Raw genomic sequence first — 25,538 nt, 5'->3', positions numbered from 1 at the left:
TTTGTGAGCCACCAGAATCAGTGTTTCATAAACGGGGGGGTTTGTTTTGTTTTTTTAAATGTGTGTTTTGTTCTGAGAGCAAGGCCAGTACAAGAAACTCTTGACTTCTCCAGGTAATTTTGTCATTCACCAAGTTGTGCAAATAGAGTTGTTTGTCAGGGCATGCTGTAAATTGTATCAGAAAAGCTGACTTAGAATAAGAAAGTCAGTTCTGACACTGGGTGAAGGTATACCTGGTTATCAATTACTTGTTGTTAAGCCAAGCAGATAATGTTAGTTCTAAGTATGCTTACATTTACTTCATTTAATTTTTCACTTTTTGTAAGTGTCTACATCAGAATATAATATTCCATAATTTTTATTTAGATTGAGAAATAGATTGGTTCCTATAATCTAGAATGTCAGTATAGATCGCTAAAACATTTTCATCAAGGTAACCGTAAAATAGTGCCAAAAAAAAAGGTTCTCTTTGAACATTTAAGAGCAAAATTCCACTGCTGGATATATTTATGCCACTTCTGTTGACGTCAATACAAGTTGTGCCCCAATAAGGCTTCTAAGTGTTTTTTTCCTGTTCCAGAAGTATTAAAAAAAGTGTATATTTGCTTTGGGTGGGAGTTTTTTTGCTTTTTTTTTCTTTTTGTTTATACATATATTTTATTTTTATTGCTTTTTATTTATTAGGTACTCGTATCCCTTTTTTGGGAGTGCAGCACCTATTATGACAAACCCGCCTGTAGAAATCAGAAAGAATATGGAAGTTTTTCTTCCCCAGTCCTACTGTGCATTTGATTTTGCAACAACACCTCATCAGCTTCAAGACACGTTCTTCAGGTGACAACTTAGTATTTTTTTTGTCTTAATTACACTAAAGATCTTTTATCTCAAGTTTTGTCAAAGGTTCACTTATTTCAATTAAGCTTTTCAGTTTGAGAATTTATTTAAAAAATAATTCAAGCATTAATCCTGCTCTTCCAATTTGTATAGCCCTGAATTTGAAGACAGGGATTCTGGGAGTTCTTGCTCCTTCTGTATGTATTTAATCATATAGGGATTATTGCTTACCAAAACAGGTGATTCTGTTGCTCTATGCTTTTAAATTATAAGTTGACTATCCATTATCTTTGAAATACAGTAAGTGCTAAGATATTTAAATACACTGATGAAACTGTTGATAGTGGATTAATATGTAGAATAAAGCAGTTGTCAAACTAGTTGTACTTTGAAAGAAAGGGCAAAGTGAAATTCTGTGAGAGGTACTGACTAGACCATATTTATGCATGGAGAAGATTAGAGGTAGGGAGAATATTCAGTCAGACATTTTCACTGCAGTATTGTCCCCTCTAATAACTGAAAGAGGGGATGCTGACCCTAGCAAAATAAGTGACAAAACTACAAAGCTCAGTCAGTCATTGCCTTCCGAATGAAAGAGAATAAACCTACGTTRTTGTTTGACGTCTGTGACCAGGATGGACTGGGATGATATGTTTAGAAGGGCAGGTTTGTGTGTCAAAGGAAAGGAATGTATCCTCTTTCCTACTGATGGCTGTCACTAAAATCATTCCGTTTGTTTCAGGCTACCTCTGCTTGTTGAGTTGTGGCACAAGGATAAAATAGCCAAAGATTTGCTTCTAGGAGTTGCAAGACTTCAGCTTTCAAATGTTTTAGCTCCGGAAAAAACCCGATTCTTGGGTGCTAATGGTGAACAGTGCTGGCGCCAGACCTATAATGAAACAATCAGCGTCACAGCAGCACAAGGGTAAAAGTTTTTTCAAAAATGACCTACATCATCTAGTTTTGAAGATTTATTTAGTATCATCCTGAAAAAAAAGTTCTTCCTGCTTACTTACTTTTCTTTGTTCTCTCTAACTTGAAAAATGTTGTTTTAAACTTAAAAAAATTTAAGGCATTCTTCAAGAGTATATGTTCCGTTTCACACAGATGTACTAATAGTCAACTAATTGGGAAGGGCATTCGTCATAAAGATTTTTTCATGTTTCAACAATTATTTGCAAGACTCCTAGCTTGCTTAATAAAGTTTGAAAAAAAGTAAGAATTGAATGTCACCAAACTGGTGACAGTTAGGTGATTCTAACAGCTAAGATTCTTTTGGTCTTTTTGATTATTTAAAAAAAAAAGTTATTTTTCAATACCCTTGAAAGTTATAACATAGATATTTCTGTCAATACATAAATACTTACTCTGAGTATTTATTTATAATCTTTTATTGTTGAAATTTGAGAGAATGAGAAACCAAAAATGAATAGAAAAAGTGAAACAGAATAGTGATAGTACATTTACTGCCCTATCATATTAATTGAAATGTGTAGTCTTTTGAAGTAGTTTGATCTTGTTTGAAGGAAGCCCTGTTTATCTTTCATCTTAGACTTGCTTTCATTTTCCCTAATAATTTGTAAGTATTTTTAAAATCATCTTTAAACTCCACAAGCTTTTAAATGAAAGCGAATTTACATTTTGCAAAGGATAGAGAGAGACAGTATAAAGATCAGGAGGCTGACACAATAAGTTTCTTTCCCCTTCCAAAGGTGATAGAAGCAAAATTTAGAGTTTTTGTTAAAATTTTTAAGATATGGAAGATGGCATCCTGATCCTGTGAAGATTCAGGCTTTGACTTCACTATATGTTAAACTTGGATGCTTGCCTAAAAAGAAAGAGTTACAGCTAAAATGAGATCTATTTTAGCAGAAAATTTAATAGCCACTAGATGGCATTCTCAAAAATATAATTAGTTTTAATCATTTTGTTGTATTGATACATTTGTAGCCTTGCCCTTTTGGGACTAACATTCTTTATACACTAATGTGACTTTCTGAACTGACTTTCAGCAACTCCTTTTTTTTATTTCTCTTGCTTTGAATTTTATTTTTTTTAGAAGTGCARTTTTACAAGTGCAAAATATCAACATACTTTTTAAAAAATGCAATAACTTACGTATGGTACCCATACATAAATGGATGCAGTCATTTTTATCTCTGAAATAATAAAATGCAGCTCTCTGAAAATATTTTAGTTTCTTATTTGAATTGATACAATAAAAATCATTCAGTTCAAGTTCTTTTTATATTTTCTGGAATAGAAAAATTCTATCAAATCTGAGCCAGGGTAATTTCTGCATTCTTTTGGTTGTCAGTTACTTGATATCTAAAACTATAGCTTCCAAGCTTTAAATGACTGAGTAGTTGTATTTACATCAGCATGTGACTATAACTGAAACCATAGTCTTGTGTCTGACCTGATCTAGGTCTGTACTTCGGTGAACTTTCCTGTTAGAGTAGTGGCAAGGCTCAGCTGTGGGATTTCTGTGCGTATTGTTTCTCTCAACATCCTTCTAAGCAGACACATGCTTAGACTAGTTTGAGACTAGTTTGACTAGAGAACTAGTTTGAGCAGTTAAAGTTATATGGAAACCTTTCAACATTTTACCTTTTCTGTTTTACGTGTCAACTTACAGTTAACATTATGGGTTTGTTATTTTTTTTTCCTACAATAGCTTTCATTAAAATAGCATTCTGATGCAATTTACAGGTCAAGTAACAAAATAGCGGAGCTTTCTTATGCCATCATTTTGGAAGACTATGGGCTTGTGAAAGTGCATGAAGTTCTGGTGTCGGATTCTTCTCAAGTAATTTTTTTTTTTTTTTTTTTTACTTTTAATAGAGAGGTTTATTGAAAATCTTTCTAATCAAAAACTCTTTTTGTTATGATCAGTGTATAGGTGCTGGTCAGCAGCAGCATGTCCCTCAGACTCAAGCTCCAGAAATCCAACCAGAACCTCGAGAAACTTTGGAATACAAAGCAGCACTGGAATTAGAAATGTGGAAAGAAATGCAAGAAGATATTTTTGAAAATCAGGTTTCTAGCCTTTTTTTTCTTTCTTTGTTGCAGGACTTCTTGATAAAAAACTTTTATTCTTCAACAGTGCCACTCTTCCAAAAAACAGTAATGGATTTGGCTTGTATAAATGCCAAAAGAGAATGTATAAAGTTAAAAGATGTATTACAATGTTTTCCATAGYCTTAAAGAAGAATGCCAACTGTTAACTGTTTGACAAGTGAGTTAAATAGGTGCTAGGAGTTAAAATATAGAAYATCCCCCTTCAGGATTTGCCTTAATAATTTAAGAATGCAATACAAAATCAAGATGCAGATAATTACTGTTAGATATTAATGTTAAATAATTTATTGACAAGTCAAAGTCTATTGTTGTCTTTCTACTCTTGAAATAATTCTGCTTATACTATGAATGTTGCTTTTAAAGTGAAGATGACCATTCTTACAAAGGATCACATTTTTTTTCAAAAAGACATTGAGTCTGTAGTTTCTGTTAAGATATCTTTCTCAGATGTAGGCTAACTGTTCATCATGGTTGTATGAAAAGTAGGTTATGTTATGCTGTTGAGCATAATTACAGGGAACATGCTTCAGTATCAGATCTGAACCTTGAGTTACAGTATATCAGCGTGTTAAATTTGAGTTTCATTTTTTGTTTTGCTACTCAAGACAGGCTCTCACTAATCTCTGCTTTATAGTTGCAGCTTTCTCTGTAAAGTCTGCATGTGCTAAAACGCATGAGTTTAGGAAAATTCGGGTTGTTGTGTTCTGAGAGTTTCAAACTTCTCGATTAGTAGCTTTATACTTTAAAAATTTGCTTGGGGAGATGTCCTTTCTATTGTTTTTCTTTTTGCTTTTAAAAGCTTAAAAAGAAGGAAATGGCCCATATGCAAGCACTTGCAGAAGAATGGAAGAAAAGAGATAAAGAAAGAGAAGCATTAGTTAAGAAAAAGGTAATTAAATAATTATCATGCTCTCTAAGTCAAATCATAAATCCCTGGAAACTGTGTGAAATCGGACAAGTTATTTAGTAATGAAAACATGAAAAGAAGCATTTGCCATAACAATCTTAATGGTGATGCATATCAGTATTAACATTTCTAACCACTATGTTTTTAGTCACAATGCACATTAATGATGGAAACTATTTAATTTAGTTCCTTTCAAGGCAAAGGCTGATGATACAGGTTGTTTAATGTTCAGTGTCTATCTTATGTAGTAATATCTAGACATATGCTCATAAATTTTTATTTTAGCTTTTTATATGAATCTAATATTTCCCATAGTTTATTTTATCATAGTGAATTTGAAGAAAGGGTCTTAAAATTTAGATTCTTGACTTTCCCAGAAGATTATTTTTTATTTCAGAGAAAAAGACTAAAAAAGGCACTTTTTTTTTAAAGGTGGCAGAATATACTGTCTTGGAGGAACAACTTCAGAAAACCTTGAGAGATCTAGATAAGCGAGAGCGACAACTTTTTAATGCAGAATCAGAGGTAAAAGAAAAGATTTTTCTTGTAAACACTGCAATTGTGTGAGGTATTTCTGCATAATTTCACTGAGTTCTCGCATGAACATAGCACACAGATGTTTAGCAACCAGTGCATAAAAGCCAAAATATCAATGGGAATGTGGCTATAAAAAGGAGCACTGTTTTAGAGCCAAGTACGTTGCAGCTGTGCATATGTACTAAAAATAAAATTTCAACAAACTCCTAGACTCTTCCTTAGTGAAAGGATCAAAGAGGATAACAGAGAGAGCAGAAGCCAACCCCATTACTAGATTTCAATGCACACTCCACATCTAGGGATCAAGACAAAGAAGTGAGATGGGAGTTCTGGGGAATGCTGGCCATAGGCAAAGACAGGAGAAGAAACTTCTGATTTTCCTACTCTAGAATGCTCACTGCTTTATAGGTGGGCTGGAGTGCTGATTTGTCATTCCAATATCTTTTTTTCCACTTGCAGTTGAGATAATAGTTTTCTGTTTGCTTCTTTGTTTGTTATCATGTTAATTTCTTCTGAGCTGGTAAATCAAGTTAAGAATGCTCCCAATACAAGATTGGCTCATCATATCTGCATCCTGTTCTGGACTCAGACTTTGTTTCTACCCTCTAAGCTACAGTGTGTGCTGTAGATCACATCTGACTTTAGCTTTTACGCAAAAAAAAAAAAAAAAAAAAAAAGGTAGTCACATTTGGAAGAATGTGTTTTTGTCTAATAAAAATATTTGTTTAGAGTCTCATGCATGTTTGTCTCAACCTTCTTTACAATTTAGTCAGATTGTCTTGAAGACTTAGAGATAATAATGAATATCTGTGGATTCCAAAAGTGTCAGGACAAAATGATTTAGAGTTCATTTAGCAACTACACAGTTTGAGAAATGGACCATTTGAAGAGATTATTATTCAACAAGCAGTCATCCAAGCCACTAACATCTTTCTAGAAACTTCAGGTTTATATGTCAAGGTCTGTTTCCTTGTTTAACTCGACGAGAAATTCTCTCAATGCACTCATTTTGAAGAGTGTGGTCGAACTGAACTAAATATGTTGTTGTCTTGGATGTAGCTGTGACTTTACTATTGTCCCTACGCTGAAGGGGAAGATGCAACTTTTTAAACTTTTTAAGTATTTGTGACCTGAACAGTCACTGGCAGGTGAGTGGAAGGCAATATAGGGGAATGTATAAGATATGTCAAATGGAATTTCTGCCAGTTCGTTTCTGATACAGTTAAGGAGTTTTTCCTGTCATAAGTATATAAAAGAAAGAGCTCTTACTTGTAGATTAATATAACCTAATTATGTCTCATTTTTAAGGTTCAAAGAGTTAAGAAGGAGTTAGAAGCAGAGTATGAACGAAATATGCAGGAGTTACAGGATTCTGTCCGGCGAGCCAAAGAAGAGTGTGGGCATCAGATTGAGATGGAAAGATCAAAAATCAAACAGCTGGAGGAAGACAAGCTTCGATTACAGCAGCAAGTAAGTGCATTTAATTTTGTTTTTCTTTTTTATTTTTAATCTTGTATATTCTGTCTCTTCCTAGGTAATCACTTATTTCTGTTTTTAAATAAGCATTTTAAATTGAGCAATGATTTGAAGCAAGTGTATTCTGACAATGTTGTAGTGAATGTTTGCAAGAAATGTAATGAGTCTTACACTGGGATCCTACAATACTGTACGTATTATTGCACATAAAAGTGCCTTAAACTGCAAAATGTCTAGGTAGTCTAGAATGAACTGTGCAGTTCATTCCATAACTACACTGAAAAAATATATATATAAAAATAGCACAGATATATATAGTGTGTATATTTATATCAAATTTTTACAATATTTATTTTATATAAATACATATGTTTATTTATATAGTTGGAGGTTGAGTGGAGATATGTTCTTTATTAATGGTGATCCCAGTGGTACTTCTAGTAAAACAAAAGAATATAGACCTGTAGAACATTCTTCGAACTAATGACAAGACAGCTATTTTGTTGAATTTTAAACATAATATATTAAGTTATATATAAAAATATAACTTTAAAAATTTATTATAGCCCTCCTGAGCAGTTAACAACAGATTAAGTGTATAAATGTTGCAAGTACATAAGATCTTAATAATACTTAAATATTTTTTTAAAGTAGGTGGGTTATGTAGGTGAGGTACTTGCTTTAGTATTTTTCATTCCTAGTAGGAGAGTTACTGGTGATCCCACAGTAGTTTTGACTAGTTACAGAGCTGTATCTGCCAAAGAGAAACTATGAGAGAGGGTTTTTTTCTTAGTTTAAAATTAAACTTAACCTACTCCTTTTCATGACATTATATGCTTGCCACAACACAATGAAGAATTTTAATGTAGCTGCAAAACAGAAGGAAAACGCTGCCAATCCAGAAGATGCTGATCTTATTTTTTTTCACTGAACAATCATTAAATTTATATGGGCAACTTAAATGTCAGGACACAAGCCACTTCATAATGATTAACGAGTCACCTCTGCATCATAGATGTGTTACATTATCAGTGAGGCTCCTCAGACTCAAAAACCAAAGGCCACCTGTGTTGAACTTATCTTCTGATTTCATTGTTTTCATCCCACTGCCATAATAAGCACTCTTTTCCTTGCATAAAAAACAAATACCCTATAATTTCCTTTTGCTCATTTTAAGATTGTTGCCTGATAATGTTCTTGCATTATGTTCTTTTCATTCTGATGTTATGCTGCTAGAAAGTGTGAATAATTCTTGGTGCCTGTGTTGTGATTGAATGGGTGTCCATCCTGTTGTCTCCTCTCCAAACAAGAGTAGTCTTTTGTCTTTCTGTGTATGAAGGTCATTCATGCCACAAACTCCTCCTGGTTGCCTTTCTGTGTGCCTTTGCTGTTAGTTTGTATGTCTCATACTGCAGTGTGCTGCTGTTCCCACTTTCTTTGTAGAAAGACAAGCCAAGCAAGGGAGGGAGGCTGAGGAGGAATTTCTTACTGTAGGGTCATTCCCTTATCATGTGCAGGAGTGCAAAATTGCTACTGCTACCAGTTCTGCATGAATTTATCTTTGGGTAACCTTTTGGTCTTCTAGTTTGTTTTTCTCTCTTTATCCAAGCAGTCTGCTAGAGGGCGATGTTCTATTAGAGGAAAGTGCCAGTACACAGTTTTCCCACTTGGAGAAYTGTAGAGTTCTTATCTAACCTATTTTAAGGTTAGTAGTACCATATGCAGGAGAAGAAATTTGAAGCATCCTCTTTGAAGAACACTACTTCCAGATTAAGGAAATTGTGCTTTTTTGTAGAATATGTACATTTTGCTAAAAGCCAAAAGCTTGTGGTCTTGACACATTTATGGGTTTTGAAGAGATTTTCAGAACCAAGAAAGAAAGAAAACTTTTATYGTAAAAGCTCTGCGCATTGCTGTTGCTTTCCATAGTTAGGTAAATTAGTGGTCCTGTTTGTCATTAACATCTTGAGCATATACCTGTGTTTTTAAAAAGAAACGAGTAAAAGTGGACAAAGAATATTGCGGATCAGTAGTGTTGGCTGTCAAGACCATACATGACGTTTGCAACTGCCTGTTTTTGTAAAGTTTATTTTTGAGCATATTTGTTTTCTTACATCAATCTTATAATAGATGCAGCATTTTAAATGTTGGAAGAAAAATTGAGATGACTCAATCATAAGATGCAGAGAATTAAAATAGTGATGTGCTCATAGAAATAGTTTTAGCTTTTAAGCAGAAGTGAATTTTCTGAGATGTTTTTACTCAATATTCTGAACGGTCGGATAAAATTCATGGAAAAATTTGCACTAACTAGCTACAGAGAAAAAGTGCATATAGGTTTTATGATCTCATCTGTTCCATCAACTATGCTAAGCATTTTCTGATTGAATAATATTTTAAAGACGAAGAACATAAGGTACTCTTTTAGAACTTTTAGAATCAGCTGCTTTCTTAGTAGTATTAATATGGTATATTGGAAGTGTTAGTTATTGAAAGTGTTTTGCTAGAAAGAAAGTCAATTGTATAATAACATATTGGCAAGATACCATACCATCTTTCAAGTTTCTTTTAAGATTGGAAAGCCAAGTTCTTTCTTTTCTGTCTTCAAATATGGAAATATACTGTGAGAGCAGAGATGTGTAACATTAAGTCCAGTGTCTTTTATGCTTCATCGTTTCCTTTAAGTAGTTATTTGGCTATACGAAATATTAGTTGTTTCCCCTTCCAGACATTCCTACACAAGTTTTGTTAGTAGAATGAGTCTGTAATAAAAACTTCATGTAGTTGACAACAGTTGTCTTTCTTAAAAGCTGCTATATATCCAAATCTAAATAGTTTTGTTTTCTGAAWTTATTTTGCAAGTTTGCTTTTAAAAAGGCAAACAGCAGTGTTTATAAATGTGATTCTCTCATATATGGAAGGAGAGACTTTCKTTTGGTTCCAGGAATAAAGCAAAGGCCCTCTTTAAAATTCTTCTTATCAAAGCATTACTGTGTGCCATCATCAAGAAATCATGAATGTGTGTTTTTTCAGAGTCTGTTTTATATCAGATAATTGATAATTACATGTTCAATCCAAGGATTAAGGACTAACAAATTCTGTAGCAGAGTTCTTTGTGTATGAGAGTTTTCTGTTCATTTAYTTTATAACTGGATATTTTTAATGCAGCTTTATGAAGCAGAAAATAAGTACAAAATTTTGGAGAAGGAGTTCCAGCATTACAAAGAACAACAAAGTTGCAAACCAGAAATCCGTCTACAGTCAGAAATAAATCTTCTCACTTTAGAAAAGGTACCTTGGAATTTTTTAATTTGTGAAGAACATCAAAATGTTCCATTTATTGGTAAAGGAGATATAAGAATAATCTTTCATGATAAACCTGGTTAGTTTTTCCATTTTGTTTTTTTTTCCTTCAACAACTCCTTTTAATCTGTAAGTACTCAGAGACAGGTCCAAGAGTCCTCTTATGCACTTAGAGGAAACTGTACGACTTTGGAAGTTGGGAGGGGGAGGGGAACCCTAGCCTACTTATTTAAAAGACGGTCTCTGTTATTTATACTGGGAACTGTCAAGCAGTCCGTTTATAAAATTAGGTAAAAAGAAGAATTTCTTGTGAAGGTTAATTTACATTGACTAAACCATTATGTGTTTGGGATTTGTTCTTGTTTTAAGTGTTTCTAAAAAGAGATTGTGTTCCATCTCAATGAAACAGAATAACAGAATCCCCACTTTAAGTGTTTTGGTTTTTTCTTTTTTTTTTTTTTTTTTTTTTTTCTTTTGGAAACTTCAGATACTTTCAGTAGATTATTACTCTGCTACTCTCTTCTACAGTAAAGTATTACTGCTTAATTGAGCTCACAGAAGTGGGTATTTTGAGAGTTTAGAGTTAAATTGTAACAGAATATTTTAAAAGAATTAGACCAGGTATGTTGGCACAAAACAGTCAAACATGCATCTAGTCTGCATATTACTATACACTAAGTGATTTTTAACAATAGCACAAGCAGATAATGCACTCTTTTTTGTCTCTACATACCTTCTTAAAATGCTTACCTTTAGATATATTTTTGTTTTTCTTATAAGTTCTATTTCAAGATTTTCTAGAATGTAATGGTAAGTAGATTTCATCTGATGAAAAGAAAACATTATTGTTTAAGACTTGTTGATAGGAGTGTTTCCAGTTACTATGGTGTTCTATGTAGTTAATATTAAAAGGAATCCAATTAAAACAGAATTTTTCTTTTGCACAAAATACGAAGAATTTTTTCTGTGTGAAAGGGAATAACAATTTTTAAAAGACTTATTATTTTGATAGTAAGAATAGAGTTATGCAGTATACACATATACTTCTTTTTTAAAAACCCATATACATATAAAAATGGGAAATGCCACACACTTTTCTTTGAAATAGATAACTTGCCTTAGTGCTAAGYGGAAAAAAATCCACACACCTTCAACACACCTTTAACAGCAAGAAGACTTGTTCATCAGTGTTGCTGTTAAGGTAGATTTTATAGGCTTACTATTAGGGAAAAAAAGCAGGGAAAGACAGCAGGAAGTTTCACTAATTTGAGATTCTTGAATTTAAAAGGTCACATCACCAGATTTAGTGCTAAAACCTAATCTTTTCCTTTTTGTATAGACTGTTATCCAGTAAAAGTAAGGCTATATTTTAAACAAGAAAATGTTCATGTGCCATAATATTTATGTTACATTACATAACAGCTTTAGATGATGTTGTATATTACACTACATAAACACTTTTCTTAAACCAGACCCTTTGTATATATACATCTTTCAATGATTGTTACTGCTGTTATTGCTTCAGCTGATACGATTTTAATTGCTTTTAGGTTGAACTTGAAAGAAAATTGGAGTCAGCTACCAAGTCAAAGCTGCACTACAAACAGCAATGGGCAAGGGCTTTGAAAGAACTTGCGAGGTTAAAACAGGTATGCTGGCCTTTTTCTTTTGCCATGAGAGACAACCAACTTAACACAGTATAGGAAGCTGCTTGTGATTATTATTTGCTCTTACAGATCTTCATACTGATATTGTAGGGTCTTTGGTTTGGACTTTCCCAACCCTATTTAGAGAAGTTCAGACTTTAGTAATTAGTTCCTTTCAGAAGTGAAATTTTATACTCTTTATTTTTCTTTACCTGAAATTGTTTGAGAGATGAGGGTCTTTGTGTGTTTTGGAAGGTAAAGTACTGACCTACACTGATAACTGCCATATGACCCCCAATCCTAATTGTTTTGTGTTTCATTGTAAAGTGGGGTAAAGATTAAAAACAAAAAACTTTTAAAAACTATTTAAAATATTACTGAAAACTGTAAAAACTAATATTTATAAAAACCAAAATTGGAGGCTTTTTTCCTTGCTTTTGAAAATCCAAGTCTCTGATAATAGAAAAGCATGCTCTAACTGCAGTGTTTTAATAAACATGTATGTGGGGCTTTAAAATATGTTTTTCAAACTTGAAGTAGTAGCAGCTTTCTCCTCACTGACTGCATTTGTCTTTGGTTTTTGTCATCATCTACCTTTCATGAATTATAGTAAACACTATTTAAACAGTATACTTAAGACTGGCAAACACTCCTTTGGCCATGCCAAGTGAATTAGTAAACCATTAATCCCCATTGCTGAACAAACACAGGCCTAAAGCTTCAGAATTCAAGTTCAGTAAAAAGTTTTTATTACTTGTGTTCATACCTACTTTCTACTTGATGGAAAACCTTATTTTTAAGGAATATAGATCCTGCTTTATTATTAACTGAAATTATAAATTCAATTTTATTTCTAGTCTTCAAATTGGTCTTTTTTTTACTAGTAATTACAAGAGTTATAAATTGTCCTCTCCAATTTCTGAAATACCTATGCTTAACAAAGTTGTTAGAAAGAAAAACAATCTCTTAGTCTGAAAGATAAGATTTATTTAAGCAGACATGAAAAGTCAAAACTACTTTTTTTCTTAATGCCATGTTTTAAAAATCAGTGTAAAGGAAAAGCCTGCTGCCTGCCAGATTAACACTGAGTACATATCACATCGGGGGTTCTTACTTATAAGTTTTACCACAATGGATGGTGGCGTCTGAGCTTGGTAACAAAGGGAGATGTTTTCAGCTGATTCTTCATGCTGAAACTCTGAGCCATATAATGAGTTGACATATGCAGTGAATTATGTTACCTGTATCTTTTAAGGGGATTGTTCTGTAATGGTAAAAGGTGTAAAAGGTGGGCTCCTGTATTTTTATGTTCCTGTGCTTCAACGTATTCCATTGATAAGGGATTTAAACAACATGAAAGAGCTGATCATAAGATCATTTACTGTTTTTTTAATAGAAATTTGGAAACTATTGCTTCAGGAATTCTAGGTCTGCCTAAGTTCAGATGATTTGTGCAATTGCACATAGTTTGACCAATTTCTTGTTTAAATTGGATTAGTACCATGTTAATTTTGCATTGCCTCTGGTGAATAGCCACAGGGTTGTAATCTGTGCCAGTAATTTGTCACACCAAAGCTCTCTAGAGACCAATACAAAACATTTGTGTAGTGAGGATTAGACGCTGAAAGCCGTATCTTAGATTGTTAATAAATGTTAATGACAAAACCCAGCTGGTAAGTCTTGGAAATGAGATCTAATGCTTTGTGCCCATTGCCAAAAAAATGTTTAAACAGAGATTTCCATTACTCAAAGGTGACCTAGTACAGTCAATTTGTGAATTAAAGAAGCATAATCTACAGGCTAAGCATTTAGTAAAATGCTCTTCTGACTTGCAACCATAAAAGTCAATGTTTCCTTAATTAAAAAGTTTCCTTTTACTTTGGAATGAGTTGTTAGCACACATCTGTGGTACTTTTATATTTTGTGGGATGAGGTATTCACTCATATGTATGTAACTTAGAAAACTACTGGCCTGTTAGTAGAAAAAGCTCCAAACATCTCCAATTTGAGCATTTTGAATATTAAACATAGTGCCAGCTGTAACCAGAAAAAGGCCAGAAGCACCCTAGAACACTTGCACATCATGTTCATATCATAGTCACAGAAATACAGAAGTTACACTGTAAAGCTGTTTTGTTGAGCTCACCGGGAAGCTATAGGCTTTACCAATCCAGCTTGCTTCTTTCTTCTCCTTTACTATTCTCTGCAAGCCAAAATTAATCACTTATTTATCAAACAATTATTCAACTTCAAGGAAGACAATTTCAACAAGTTATCCATATATTTATGTGCACCCAGGTAGCTTTTATTATATCTAGGAATATGAAGGACTTTGCCATTTTAGCTTTGGTGACTAGGACACCTAGATGCTACTCAGATGACTGCATAGCTTTATGTATGTGAAAGTTATTACCAAGAGCAGTTAAAACACCAACACAGAATTTGCACAGAATTGTGGAGGCTTGGTTACAAGAAAGTGTTTTAAAACAAGCAACGAAGATAAGAGAAATGTAAGTTCCAGTAGCCAGTATCTCTGTTATAATCTAGAAAACCAAAATAATCTCAAAATAACATACATGCATTATTCAGCATTTCAGGGGAAGGTGGTTGTGTGTTTAAGTCTTTTACCATATTTGTAGCCTACAGCTATTTTCAAAGCAGCACTGATACATTTGTTTAAAACCACACAGATCTTATTGGTTGGCTCACATTCACTCTGTCATAGTCCAACCTCCAGTTTAGCCACTCAGTAATTAATTTGATTAATTTATAAGTAATTTAGCCAAAGACTAAGGAAAAGAGGAGGAGGGGGAAAAAAAAAAACACCAACAACAAAAGTTGGAGGTCCAAGTCTTGGTTAAAAACTGTGTCTTGAAACCATCCAGACCCTCCTACTGACTTGTCAGCTCTGGGTTATTTTCAGAAAACTTTACTTGAGTTCCTTAGCTTCAATCGTAAGTTTTTCCCACAGACTTGCATGGTATGTGTGAGTGGGAGAGTGAATAGTGGCTGCTATTTAGCCATTGTTTAGTCTAGTGTATGTATGTTTACATCTCCCTTTTGGATTTATAGGCAGCTATGGCAAAATAAAGATTGTGCTTTCTTGATTGAAGAGCCTCTTAACTAGAGCACCTGGTGGCATAGAAGGATTCTTTTATGATCCGATTGTAATTACTACTTTCTTTTTTGGGGGGGGGAGGGGGGCAGGGGGGAAAGAGGGATAGGGCTTAATTGCTATTTAATCCCAGTATTTGTATCCTATAGTTTTAAAACATTGTTCAAGTTTCCATTGTGCAAGTTTATATTCGTGTTCTCAAACATATCACTAMGATGCAAGCTAACCAGGGAAAATACACAATATCAAAGCAAATAATGTGATTATATAATATGTCCTGCTTGTTTTTTTTTGTTTGTTTTATTTTTGTTGTTTTTTATTTGAGATATTATCTGAGTTGGYTTCGCTTTGGTTAATAGGTTCACAGAGTTGTCAGAAAAGCTGGACGGACTATCAGATAATAAGGGGGAAAAAAAGCTGTGTTGATTTCCTGTCAATGTAACTGTCTTTAGTCTGGCTGTTTCTGATTCTGGAGTGATCCCTTRCCAGAAATTCTGAAATGTTAAATTTCAGAAGTTTTAAATTTTTGGCTATTATTTRGGATTATAAACAGCCTGACCAGCTACAGCAAACAATTGGGAATAAATATAAATGTTTGTTACATCAGGAGCATATATTCTGTATGGAAATAATGTGAGGAATGCCATACAGAAAACCATGAGAAATGGCATTCTCTATGAGAATCATAGATATGATTCTCCTTGAGAATCGTGAAAGTGTGTGTGTGTGTGTGTGTATGAACCCATGTGTGCACTAAAGTACATGTGGAACTTCTTGGATGTATGCAAATATATCTGTGTCTTTAAACTAAGCCTATAAAGAATGAAATGAAGGTGTTTTTGCTGTGTCTAAAAGTGCTGGACTTTTCAATTAATAGGGCCAGTTTATGCACTGCATTTATGCATATAGTTTTCTTTCACTTTGTGAAAGATCCTCACAAAGTGAGAGGATCTCTGTAATGAGTGGATACAAATGAATGGTTCTCTAAAATTATTTTTAAACATTGATATGCAATAAAGTTCAGTATCTCCTCTGTTTTTCAAAAAAAAAGCAAACACTTGTTACCCAATGAATTTTTGAACAGTGATTGGAGGAGAAAAAAAAAAAACAAAAAGTGATTTTAATACCTGAATGTTTCTGACAGTGGCATTGGTTTTGTCATCATCATGCGTAAGAAATCCTTCCTTCTTTCCTGATCTAAAAAAGGACATTTTTTTATGATGCCTGAAAAAAGTCATAGCAAAATTGTATATGAAGTTAAAATTGGTTCATCTCTTTGCTTATTAATCAAGTTTTGTAAATTCTTTGCCATCTCTTATATTGGTGGATTATTGGGATATGAATTTCTACTGCTCTCCTATGAATGTTATACATACAGCAAGTTTGTTATTCTTTACACTGTAAACTGTTATGACAGACTTTTAAAGAACTCAAAGACTGATGTAAGGAAATGCATAATACTAAGTATATAATTTAAATTAAACTCTGGAACCATCATAAATGATCTCTTCCCACTTGTTTTCATATTTCTGAATTAGACTTCTGTTAAACTTGGTRTGAAGGGAAATTTACCTCAGAAAATGCTAGTTTTTCAATGTATTTAATATTTCATGATTAAATGTCATATTATTCAGGTTCATTGTATGGCACCTTTTAAGGTGCTACGGAAATTCTCCTTTTTCTTTGCTACAGGAGTAGAATTAATCTCCCCTTTCCCAAATAATGCCAAATATGTGTATATCATAATGATCTATTAGTTAAGGATTGCTTATGCACTTAGAATGTATTAAGTTTCTAATCTAATCACATTTATGTGAAAGGAAGTCCTATCCAGTGTTTTAGAGACAAAATATACTGTTATTTTTTTTTTTGTTCTTCATGGAGAAAAGGAGCATTTGGCAGTCTCTATACTCTGCATACTTCTCCATAAGTGGAGAGCATTGAGCGGTGAGTATCCTCAGCAGGGATCATTGGAGAGTGTTAGACTTGCCAGAAAAGGGTCAGGATGAACAGGCATTGAACAAAAGTTGTAGAAGGAAAGTCTTGCTTTTCCTACATCTGTTACTGGCTTTATTGTTGTTCCCTTTTTCATCTTTTCCTTGCTGTCATTAAATATCATTAAGTACGTTTATTCATCRAGGATCTTGTGAACTAGTTTGTCCAGTTTTATCAGTAAAAAAAGGAATTATGAGTCTTGTGTTCTTTTACTTGTTCAACTGAGAGTGAGATGTTTCACTGAACAGAATRTATACTTCAAGTGTACTGTTTCTTTCAGAGTTTGTTTTAAATACCTGTTTGTGGTGACAGTCTGACATTATGGGCATGCTGCCAAACAGCAGAAACCTCTAAATCAATCAAGTTTCTTATCTCAAATAGTAAGGTAGCAAATCATCACAAAATTTCTATGCCCGAGTGCCTCTTATGGCCAACGTACCATTCTGTCTTGTCTCAGAAGTTGCACTTGTAAGAAGTCCTTCAAATTGTTACTTTCTTATCCAATTGGGTAATAGATTCCACAGTCTGAAGGACTGGATTTGAATATTTCTGTTCACTCTAGTTGCAGGTGTTTGGCAATTTCTGTGTATTCACAAAATACACAGAAATTCACTATTCATTCTTCTACATGATATTCTGTTTAAATAGTAAGCAGAAATATCCTTTTTTTTCCTGCCCTGTTTAGAGTCTTGCTGTGATCTTAGTGATTGCTATTGGGTATCAGTTTTCCAGGAGTTAGTTTTCAGGTCATGTTTTACACAAGGACTTCAGGAAAAAAATCCAAGAATTACTGAGATGAAAACACTTGATAAATTCCCATTAATGCCCCAGCTTTCCATGATTGTTTAAAACAGGGTGCACCTAGGACATGAATTAAGTGGACTACAGAGCTAAAGGATATCTCTTAAAGAAATTCATCCTGTTCTCAAATCTACAAAAACTTTTGAACAGAAGCTAAGCATATGTACAAAACAACATGGTGAGCCAGGCTAGAAGAGGAACTAAAGACATTTGGACCTTCCCACTTATGGAAGAGGTCTAGATTATGACCTCAATTAAAAGGAAGATACCCTAATCTCATCTTCCACAATTAGGGGGTGTTTTTTCATAGATAGGAGACATTTTTTTTTTTTGAAATCCAATTCTTAAATAACATTTTGAGAGTCTGACTAGATATAGTCAACAGGAAAACCACATTGGACTAGACAAGTTAATTCCAGGAGCAGAATTTGGATATGCCAGTATCCAAAAACTAGTGTTTTTTGTTTTTACCTCAGGGAAATTCATAGCAAGTTTCTTCAGATTTGCAGTCTAATGAGGGAAAGTATGTGGTCACCACTCTGGGAAGCTAGGTTCTTTGCCTCTGTTTGTAGAAAACTAGAAATGTTTAGATTGGGTCTATACTTAACAGTGCAACTACTGTTATTACACCAACTTATTTGAGAACATCTTATATTTCTCATTTTATCTTATCTACATTATCCACATTAAGTATTTACATCATTAGCATTTACATCCTGAAATTAAGGAGACTGGAGCTTACACTCTACAGAATCAGTGTTACGCTTCAAAGCAAAAGGACAGCAAATAGTTAAACCCGAGATGAATACAACTTTCATGCTAGTTGGGATAACTGAATACCTCCTTCTTGCTCATTGTATACCAGAAATTTGTTTTTATTGTCTGAATGCTGTTTCTCTATGACTTTATAACACAAGGTGACTGACTTGCCTATGTTAAATACTGCATCAACAATTATCCTTGATCTACAGCATTTTTCTGATAAGAATGTTTATCTTGGTTCTAGAAGTTCTGTGATTGAAGTAGCTTCTAACATGTTTGTTAAATTGTTCCAGTAATTAATTTTCATCAYTTTAATAAATGGCATTTTGTTTTCACTTGGAATTTACCTAGGTTTGACTTTCAGCCATTGCTTCCCTTTGCAAAAACATAAAAACTGGCACAGTAAAGKGATAAGTCCATCTGGCCCAGGCTCTTGTCTCTGGCAGTGGCCAACAGGAGATACGTAACACTTAGGAACAGGGCTTGGGTATCTYGACATCCCCTCCAGCTGCTGGGAGTCAGTTACTTATAAATATCATGAGCCAGAAAGTGTTTTTATATTGTCATGTTTAACAGCGTTAGTGGATATACTCTTCATGCTTCTGTCTGGTTCCTTTTCAAGCTCATTCATGTTTTTTTCTCCTTATAATATCCCATTTTAACAGCTCTGACTAGTTTTGGATCAGCAGGAAACTCAATTTCCTCCAAATGAGGAAACCACAGCTTCACTTATGAACATACCAAAGAATGCAGATCTCTCCTTGCTGTTGTGAAAATTACCAACTTTTATAATTTCTCCAAGCTTTTAACCTCTTGATAATTTGATAGAGGACTTTAGGAAGTTTTTTTTTCAGCTTGGGCTTTTTTGTTTGAAGACCCTTTGGAGGCGCAGTTCTTATTTATTTATTTTACAGCAGCTGAATTTGTTCTTCCTGATCTATTGCATTCGTATAGTTTTATTAATTTTGTTTTAATTTTGGTTTTACCTAGTTTATCTATTGTAGAAGCAAGTCCAATTGGTAGTTCCTGGAACTTCTTAAAATATACTTTGAAATTGAGAAAACAGCTTCTATTCCTGTGGCCTCAGCTCCAATTTTAGTGACAGGTTATACTTCCAGTTAGCTTTAACTTAATGTTTGAATTTCCCTAGAGCTCTTGAAAACTTTTGGATAAATACCATCTGGCTGTAGTGATTTGTTACTATTTGTTACATGTATTTGTAGATTCCCATTCTAAAAGCATGTTCTACTTTAATCAGAGACTGTTCTTCAAACCCATCCCACATAAAAAGTGTCTCTCACGTGGGAATGTTCTCTTATGATGGATGGGGGAGGAAGGACTGTAGCCTTATCTTCCTCGAATGCTGTTTTACACTTTGATCATATATCAGCTGCAAAGACTTTTTGGCRGGATTCCTGCTTCTGGTTTTATTATTAGTATGTATCTCTTTAGCAAATTGTTTGTCAGTCCTTTTGGCCTGTCTCACTGCAGTTTTAACATTTAATTTGCCAGACTGGTGTACTGGATTTATGTAGAAAAATAAGGTATTTGGTGATTATTTATATTCACATTAACTATTAGAATTTTGTTTATAACAGATCTTTGTGAGATTCACATTTTTTCTAATGAACAGGCAGCACTTGAGATGGCCTTTAAATATGGTCTGGGAATTGGGACTCAGAAAACTACCTGGCTAAAAGCCTTGAGTAAGCTTTTCCAGATAATATTGTGTTGGCCGTATAATAAATATACGCGTAGATATGGAACAAAATTATGGCTTCTTAATCATTGTAATAAATATAAAACTGATTTTATGATCAGTGTTTCAGTCTGAAATACTTTTTGTTCAAGTTAAAGCCAAACATGCATTTTACAGTTTATCTGAATTCAGGATGTTTATGTAGCTTTCTGCCTTATTTTTTAACTTCAGGACTAGCTCTGAGTATGGGATCAACTAGTCAGTGTACAAGGGCATACTGAAAATGACTGAGAGGAAAGCAAGAAGAAAAAGGACTCCTGCTGAAGTTGAGATATTTGTGCATATATGTCACCGAGTGGTAGTGGACTCAAACTGTAGTTCTGTTGCAGTATCTCTCTAGAGCTGCAAAAAAAACCCCCACAAATTTGGAACAAACTAAACTTAGACTCTGTGAGTGAGTTAGTTAACTTATTCTGTAACCTAAAGTTTTGTATAGGGTTGGAAAACTATGAAAAACAGCCTAACATGAGTTTTAGATCTTCAAGCCCTACTTTTTAAATATAGGTTTCAGCTGTAAGAAATAGTTCTTAAAGCATTAACGTATAGTGAATTGGAGAGCAGTGCTTTGACATTAGGCAATGCAGCGCGAATAATGCAAGCTTTATGCAWCCATTTGGTATTTTATGTTTATTTCTCAAAGAAAACGTTACCATTTAAAATACCAGGTAGCAGTGGCAACCAGATAGATCTCAGTGTCTTGACAGTTTCAAAAGCATGTTATTTATTGGCCTAAATTATGTTTAAAAACTGGCAACATATTTTTGCCATTTAGTTAATGGGAAGCTATGTGGGAAAAGCTCCAGCTGACCCAGCTTGTACAGGTGTTTGCTACAACCGTGATACTCATTGATCTTAGAGTATAATAGATATCGACAACATAGACGTCCTGCTTAACTCGGTAACTTTCAGTCTACTGGAGACTTTGGAATTGTCATGAGTTCTTCCCTGAAGTTTTGCATRTCAATAGCATTAGTATTTTTACATATAAGCATGTATAAGGTAACTGATTTACCTTTTCACCCCTTCCTACTGTAGCGTGAACAAGAGAATGCAATGGCTCGCCTTAAAAAGCAGCAGCAAGAGCTGGAGCACATGAGGCTGCGCTACCTGGCAGCGGAAGAGAAAGAGCTGGGGAAAACAGACCGGCAAGAGCTGGAGGACATCAAAAACGAGCTCAACAGGTATTAACGCATCTCTGAGACTTGCACTTCCCTCTGCCAAAATAGGCGAAGATCCGGTTAAATCAAGATTATACTTGGCTGTCAGTGTATTAAAGGAATAACTCTTTAGTGTCCCTTAAGTAAAGATCGCCCATTTGTAAAATGTAGCAGSCCGAAAGATAGATAGAAAATGTATCCTTAAGGGCACCATACCTGTTTTTTATGCTGCAGTCATCATCATACTGTATCAGGCTTCCTTTTTTTATTTTAAACTTCTAATTCTGAGCAGAGCTGCTGAATTAAGAGAGATTTTTAACATTCTACTTACTATATGAAACTTTCTTTTACTAGTATGTATTTTTCTTTAGTATAGATAAAAGGGTTTTTTAATGAAATTCTTTATTTTATTAGCTATTCTGTAGATAAGTAACTTCTGATTATTTTCATATGAGCTCCTGAAGTTTTAACATGGCTTCTCCTTCCACTTTATCACCATCAGRCTGAAGCAACAAGAAGAAGAAAGAAAGCAGCTGCAAGATGGCAGAGAGAATTCTGCAGGGAGAGTGGAAAGTCTTCATTCTAGAAAATTAAATGAGAACATGGATGATTATCTCTCTCGTCTCATAAAAGAGAGGGATACTCTGTTGAGAACAGGGGTATATAACCACGAAGACCATATTGTTAGTGAACTTGATCGGCAAATCAGAGAGGCTATTGAAAAACGGAACAGCACTAAATGAAAGCGTATAGATAACTATAGAAAGTCAGTGCCTAAGTTGGGATAGTAATTAATAAACCTGTAGTTAATAAACCTGTAGTTCTTGCRGAGGTCTTACCATTCCTCTAGAGAAATGTAAGGACATGCTTAATTTTGCACGTTGTCTTTAGCCTTTCTGAAGTCAGTGTAAATACATGCAACATATGGGGGTAAGCACAGTAATCGTAATTTTTGCAGGGTGGGAAGTGGTTGATTTTTAAATGTTTTTACTCATATTTATGTATATGTAAATATCTATTTATTTTGTGAACTCTTCTGAAATGTTTTCTACCTCTTCTTRCACCCTCAACAGATCTTTTTGTAATATTTTTATAGCTGTATGTTCAATGTTGTCATAATTTATTACTTTTTTTTTAAATTTCTTCAACAGAACGAGGAAAAAGTGGTATTAGTTTAACACCCCTGAAAGTGCTGCACTTGAACAAATGTAATTTCTTATCAAATTGCAAGGTATTCAACTTTCACTTCTGCAACCAACTAGTCAAGATAACTAAGTTCTATAGCTAGTATCCTTTTAAGAGCATAGGTTTGGGAAMATTTATAAGAGCCAGTAAGGAGATTTTGATTGGGGTGGGGGTGGGGGGAGGGGCGAGAATCRAACTGAAACACCTTGAAATACTGATCTTCAGGAAAAAATCCCTTTGGTGTCCCAGCAGTTTTGCACACAGGCCTATAACGACAAGCATGTGAGGGGAGAAAGCCCTAATTCAGAAACACATGTGTGTGTTCCTCCCTAATGAGAAAAGATACTTGAAGCGCTCGTTTAGTGCAYTTACATACCTCATTTAAATCCGAACACATACCTAAGATAAATAACAAGAGCTTTTCTAACTAAGGATATTTTCCTTAATCGAGGTCTAACTCATTCACTATTACTAAGTTGAATTTTAAAGCATATTTTCTCCACAGCATTTAAATTGTATGCAATTCAGTTTTTGAAATATGAATAAGTCAAAGTATCAAGTTGTTAAATTCCTGAAGTCCACCAGAAATGTTGGTCTGTGCATAATCACAGTTGAATAAGGACAGTTTTGGATTCCAGCCTTTGCTCAGCTTAAGTGATTTTGAAATCATTTGTGTGGATCTAGCTCTCTGCATAAATTTACAATCATAGCAAAAGGGGTTTTGTGTATTTATAAAAATATTTTTCTTTTTTAATTTTTTATTTTTGAGGAAAAAACATAAATCCTAGGATTTGTTTTGTTTTAAAATTTCCATGTATTTCCATGGACATCGCTGTGTAAGTGTTGCCTTCCCTTTTTGGATGCTGTGCGTTGCAGAATACAGACTTTATGTTGCATCTTGGTGTGCCTTGTCACTGCGTGGTTTCTACTTCTGGAACCATTAATTTACCTGCTGTGTAATAAATTGTTTGTCTAAGCTCCTTAGAAAGAAAAGCTTTAAGCAGGTTATRTAAACATCAAGATCTGTTTCCACAGGAATTACTTATTACTTATGCTAGATTTCACAAGAAATGCTTTTGTGATACTTTGTATACTTATTCTTTTATTRAAGAAGTCCCACTGTTGTAGCAAAGGGAATAATACACGTTTATAAATCCATGATTTTTTTTTTTTACATTATGACTGTGTATCTTATCACTGATCCATGATCATATGCAACTCTAATAAAATGAATGATGGGATTGCTTGTATTTTGAGGTGCCCACCTGTTCAAGCCAATTTTCTTCCAAGTCTTCATTTGCTAGCAGTGTCGTTTCTTGTTCAAACACGAGGGGGTGCATCAGACTTACAGAATCTCCATTCTTCAACTGGTTGAGGAATTTAAGAATTCCCGTAGTGAAAAATTGGTAACCTTTCAAATTGGTATTCTTTGGCTTTTTGAGTGTGTTATTAAATAAAATTCAAATTTTAAATATTCTTGGAATACTATGTTTTGGTTTTTTTTAACTTGTATTTGAACARCATTTTTGTTTAATACTGCAGAAGCTGTGAAGTTTTAGTACTTTGGAACCATAACATCAGTATGTTTATTTTCAAAATTAATTTCATGAATACATTTATAACCTAGTAATAATAGGAGTCATATTGCTTTGAAGTTTTAAAAAGGAGAAGAAGGAGTTACTCAGAAGAATAAGTGTAAGGTGGATCTTTTTTCTTAAACTATTTACAAGCATGATGTTTTAAGCTATTTGGGCCCACTAAGCCACTTAAGAGCCACTACTTACAGGATGATAAGCATGAAGTTATTTGATTCTTAAATGAGTTMTTTAGTGTTTTTGTTTTGTTATACAAGCATTGTATTTAGTATTACCTATTTCTCTTTAGACAGGTATTTTAGGCTTAATGTCTGCAGATTAGACTTCAGTTTTTCTTTCTAGCACAATGTTTGAAATACTTAATTCCAAAATACCCTGGAAAAAATATATTTGCACTAATAGCTATATGAGAGGGGAGCTTAGTATTATTCTCTCCTGTATTTAATTTGGGTTGAAGTTGGCTTCTTCTTACCTTAAAGCCATTTAAAATATTGTCACACCTCAGTTTGAACATGGTAACAATTAAGTGGAAAGATCAAATACTATTTTTATCAAGTGTTAGAATACCTCCTTCATGTCATCTGAAACAAAAGCGTGAGGTAACAAGTTTGTTTTAATGTACCTAGCATAAAAATCTTACTGGAATTCATGTGTGTACAAGTTTAGTCATGATTCTATATGCCTGTCTATATTGCAGACATCGACCTAATTTTGGTGCAGCCAGGTTTCACTTGGGAAGCTAATGTATTTACTTCAACTAATTTTACTAATATGTTTGCAGCATAAACCCACAACATTATTGTTAACACTGGTGGGGAGTTGCTGATATTGCAGAGCATAATTTCTAAGAAATTACCTAAAATTATGTAGTTAAAGGAAAAGCAGCAAATATACATGTAATCCCTCTGTTTGCAGGCCTTCAAATTAATCTTTAGCTAAGATTCTGGGAGCTAATGCAAGAAAATAGGCCATTTTCTCCCTGCTAGTTATTAAAAAGCTCATCAGAAAAGTTGTCCCTAAATAAATTCTTTGCTACTCAAGGATCAGACTTCAATAGAGGTAGGCAGAGTGGGAATCAGACACGAAATTATTTTAAAAAGAAGAAAAGAGCATTGTTTTACTTTGAAGCTGGATTATTAAAATATATAGTTACATGATTGATCTTTCCAGTATATTGGTATTTGAGGTGAAGCTATAATGACTCTATCGCTGTAGCATTTTAGCAGTTATCCAAGACTTTCAGCACTAATGCATGTTCGGAAATTGCTGTTGTGGAAGAGAAGCGATGTTATGTCTGGCACGGAGCTCTCAGGTTTTCAAACCGCACTTCTCCATCACTGCAGCTTAAACCCTTCTCCAAGATAAACCTTAGCGCACAAATAAAG

The 25,538-nt window shown here is 33.9% G+C and overlaps 1 protein-coding gene across 4 annotated transcripts in view; it reads left to right on the top strand.

Annotated features, from left to right (window-relative positions):
* CEP120 (centrosomal protein 120) overlaps positions 1-22,540 on the top strand; it is a 36,102-nt gene extending 13,562 nt beyond the window's left edge. For all 4 annotated transcript variants that reach the window (XM_026046603.1, XM_026046602.1, XM_026046604.1 and 1 more), the window contains 11 exons: positions 685-834; positions 1,577-1,759; positions 3,547-3,643; positions 3,730-3,873; positions 4,715-4,804; positions 5,255-5,347; positions 6,668-6,829; positions 10,004-10,126; positions 11,689-11,787; positions 21,252-21,397; positions 21,876-22,540. In XM_026046603.1, the coding sequence (XP_025902388.1) occupies positions 685-834; positions 1,577-1,759; positions 3,547-3,643; positions 3,730-3,873; positions 4,715-4,804; positions 5,255-5,347; positions 6,668-6,829; positions 10,004-10,126; positions 11,689-11,787; positions 21,252-21,397; positions 21,876-22,116 (1,528 nt within the window). In that variant the 3' untranslated portion in view covers positions 22,117-22,540. The remainder of the gene's footprint in view (positions 1-684; positions 835-1,576; positions 1,760-3,546; positions 3,644-3,729; positions 3,874-4,714; positions 4,805-5,254; positions 5,348-6,667; positions 6,830-10,003; positions 10,127-11,688; positions 11,788-21,251; positions 21,398-21,875) is intronic.
* The last annotated feature ends 2,998 nt before the right edge of the window (positions 22,541-25,538 follow it).

The sequence above is a fragment of the Nothoprocta perdicaria genome, unplaced genomic scaffold, assembly GCF_003342845.1.
Source record: "Nothoprocta perdicaria isolate Ctin4 unplaced genomic scaffold, notPer1 scaffold_45, whole genome shotgun sequence".
NCBI lineage: Eukaryota > Metazoa > Chordata > Aves > Tinamiformes > Tinamidae > Nothoprocta > Nothoprocta perdicaria.
The sequence above is the reverse complement of the archived record's forward strand: the minus strand, read 5'-3'. Positions and strand labels throughout refer to the sequence as shown.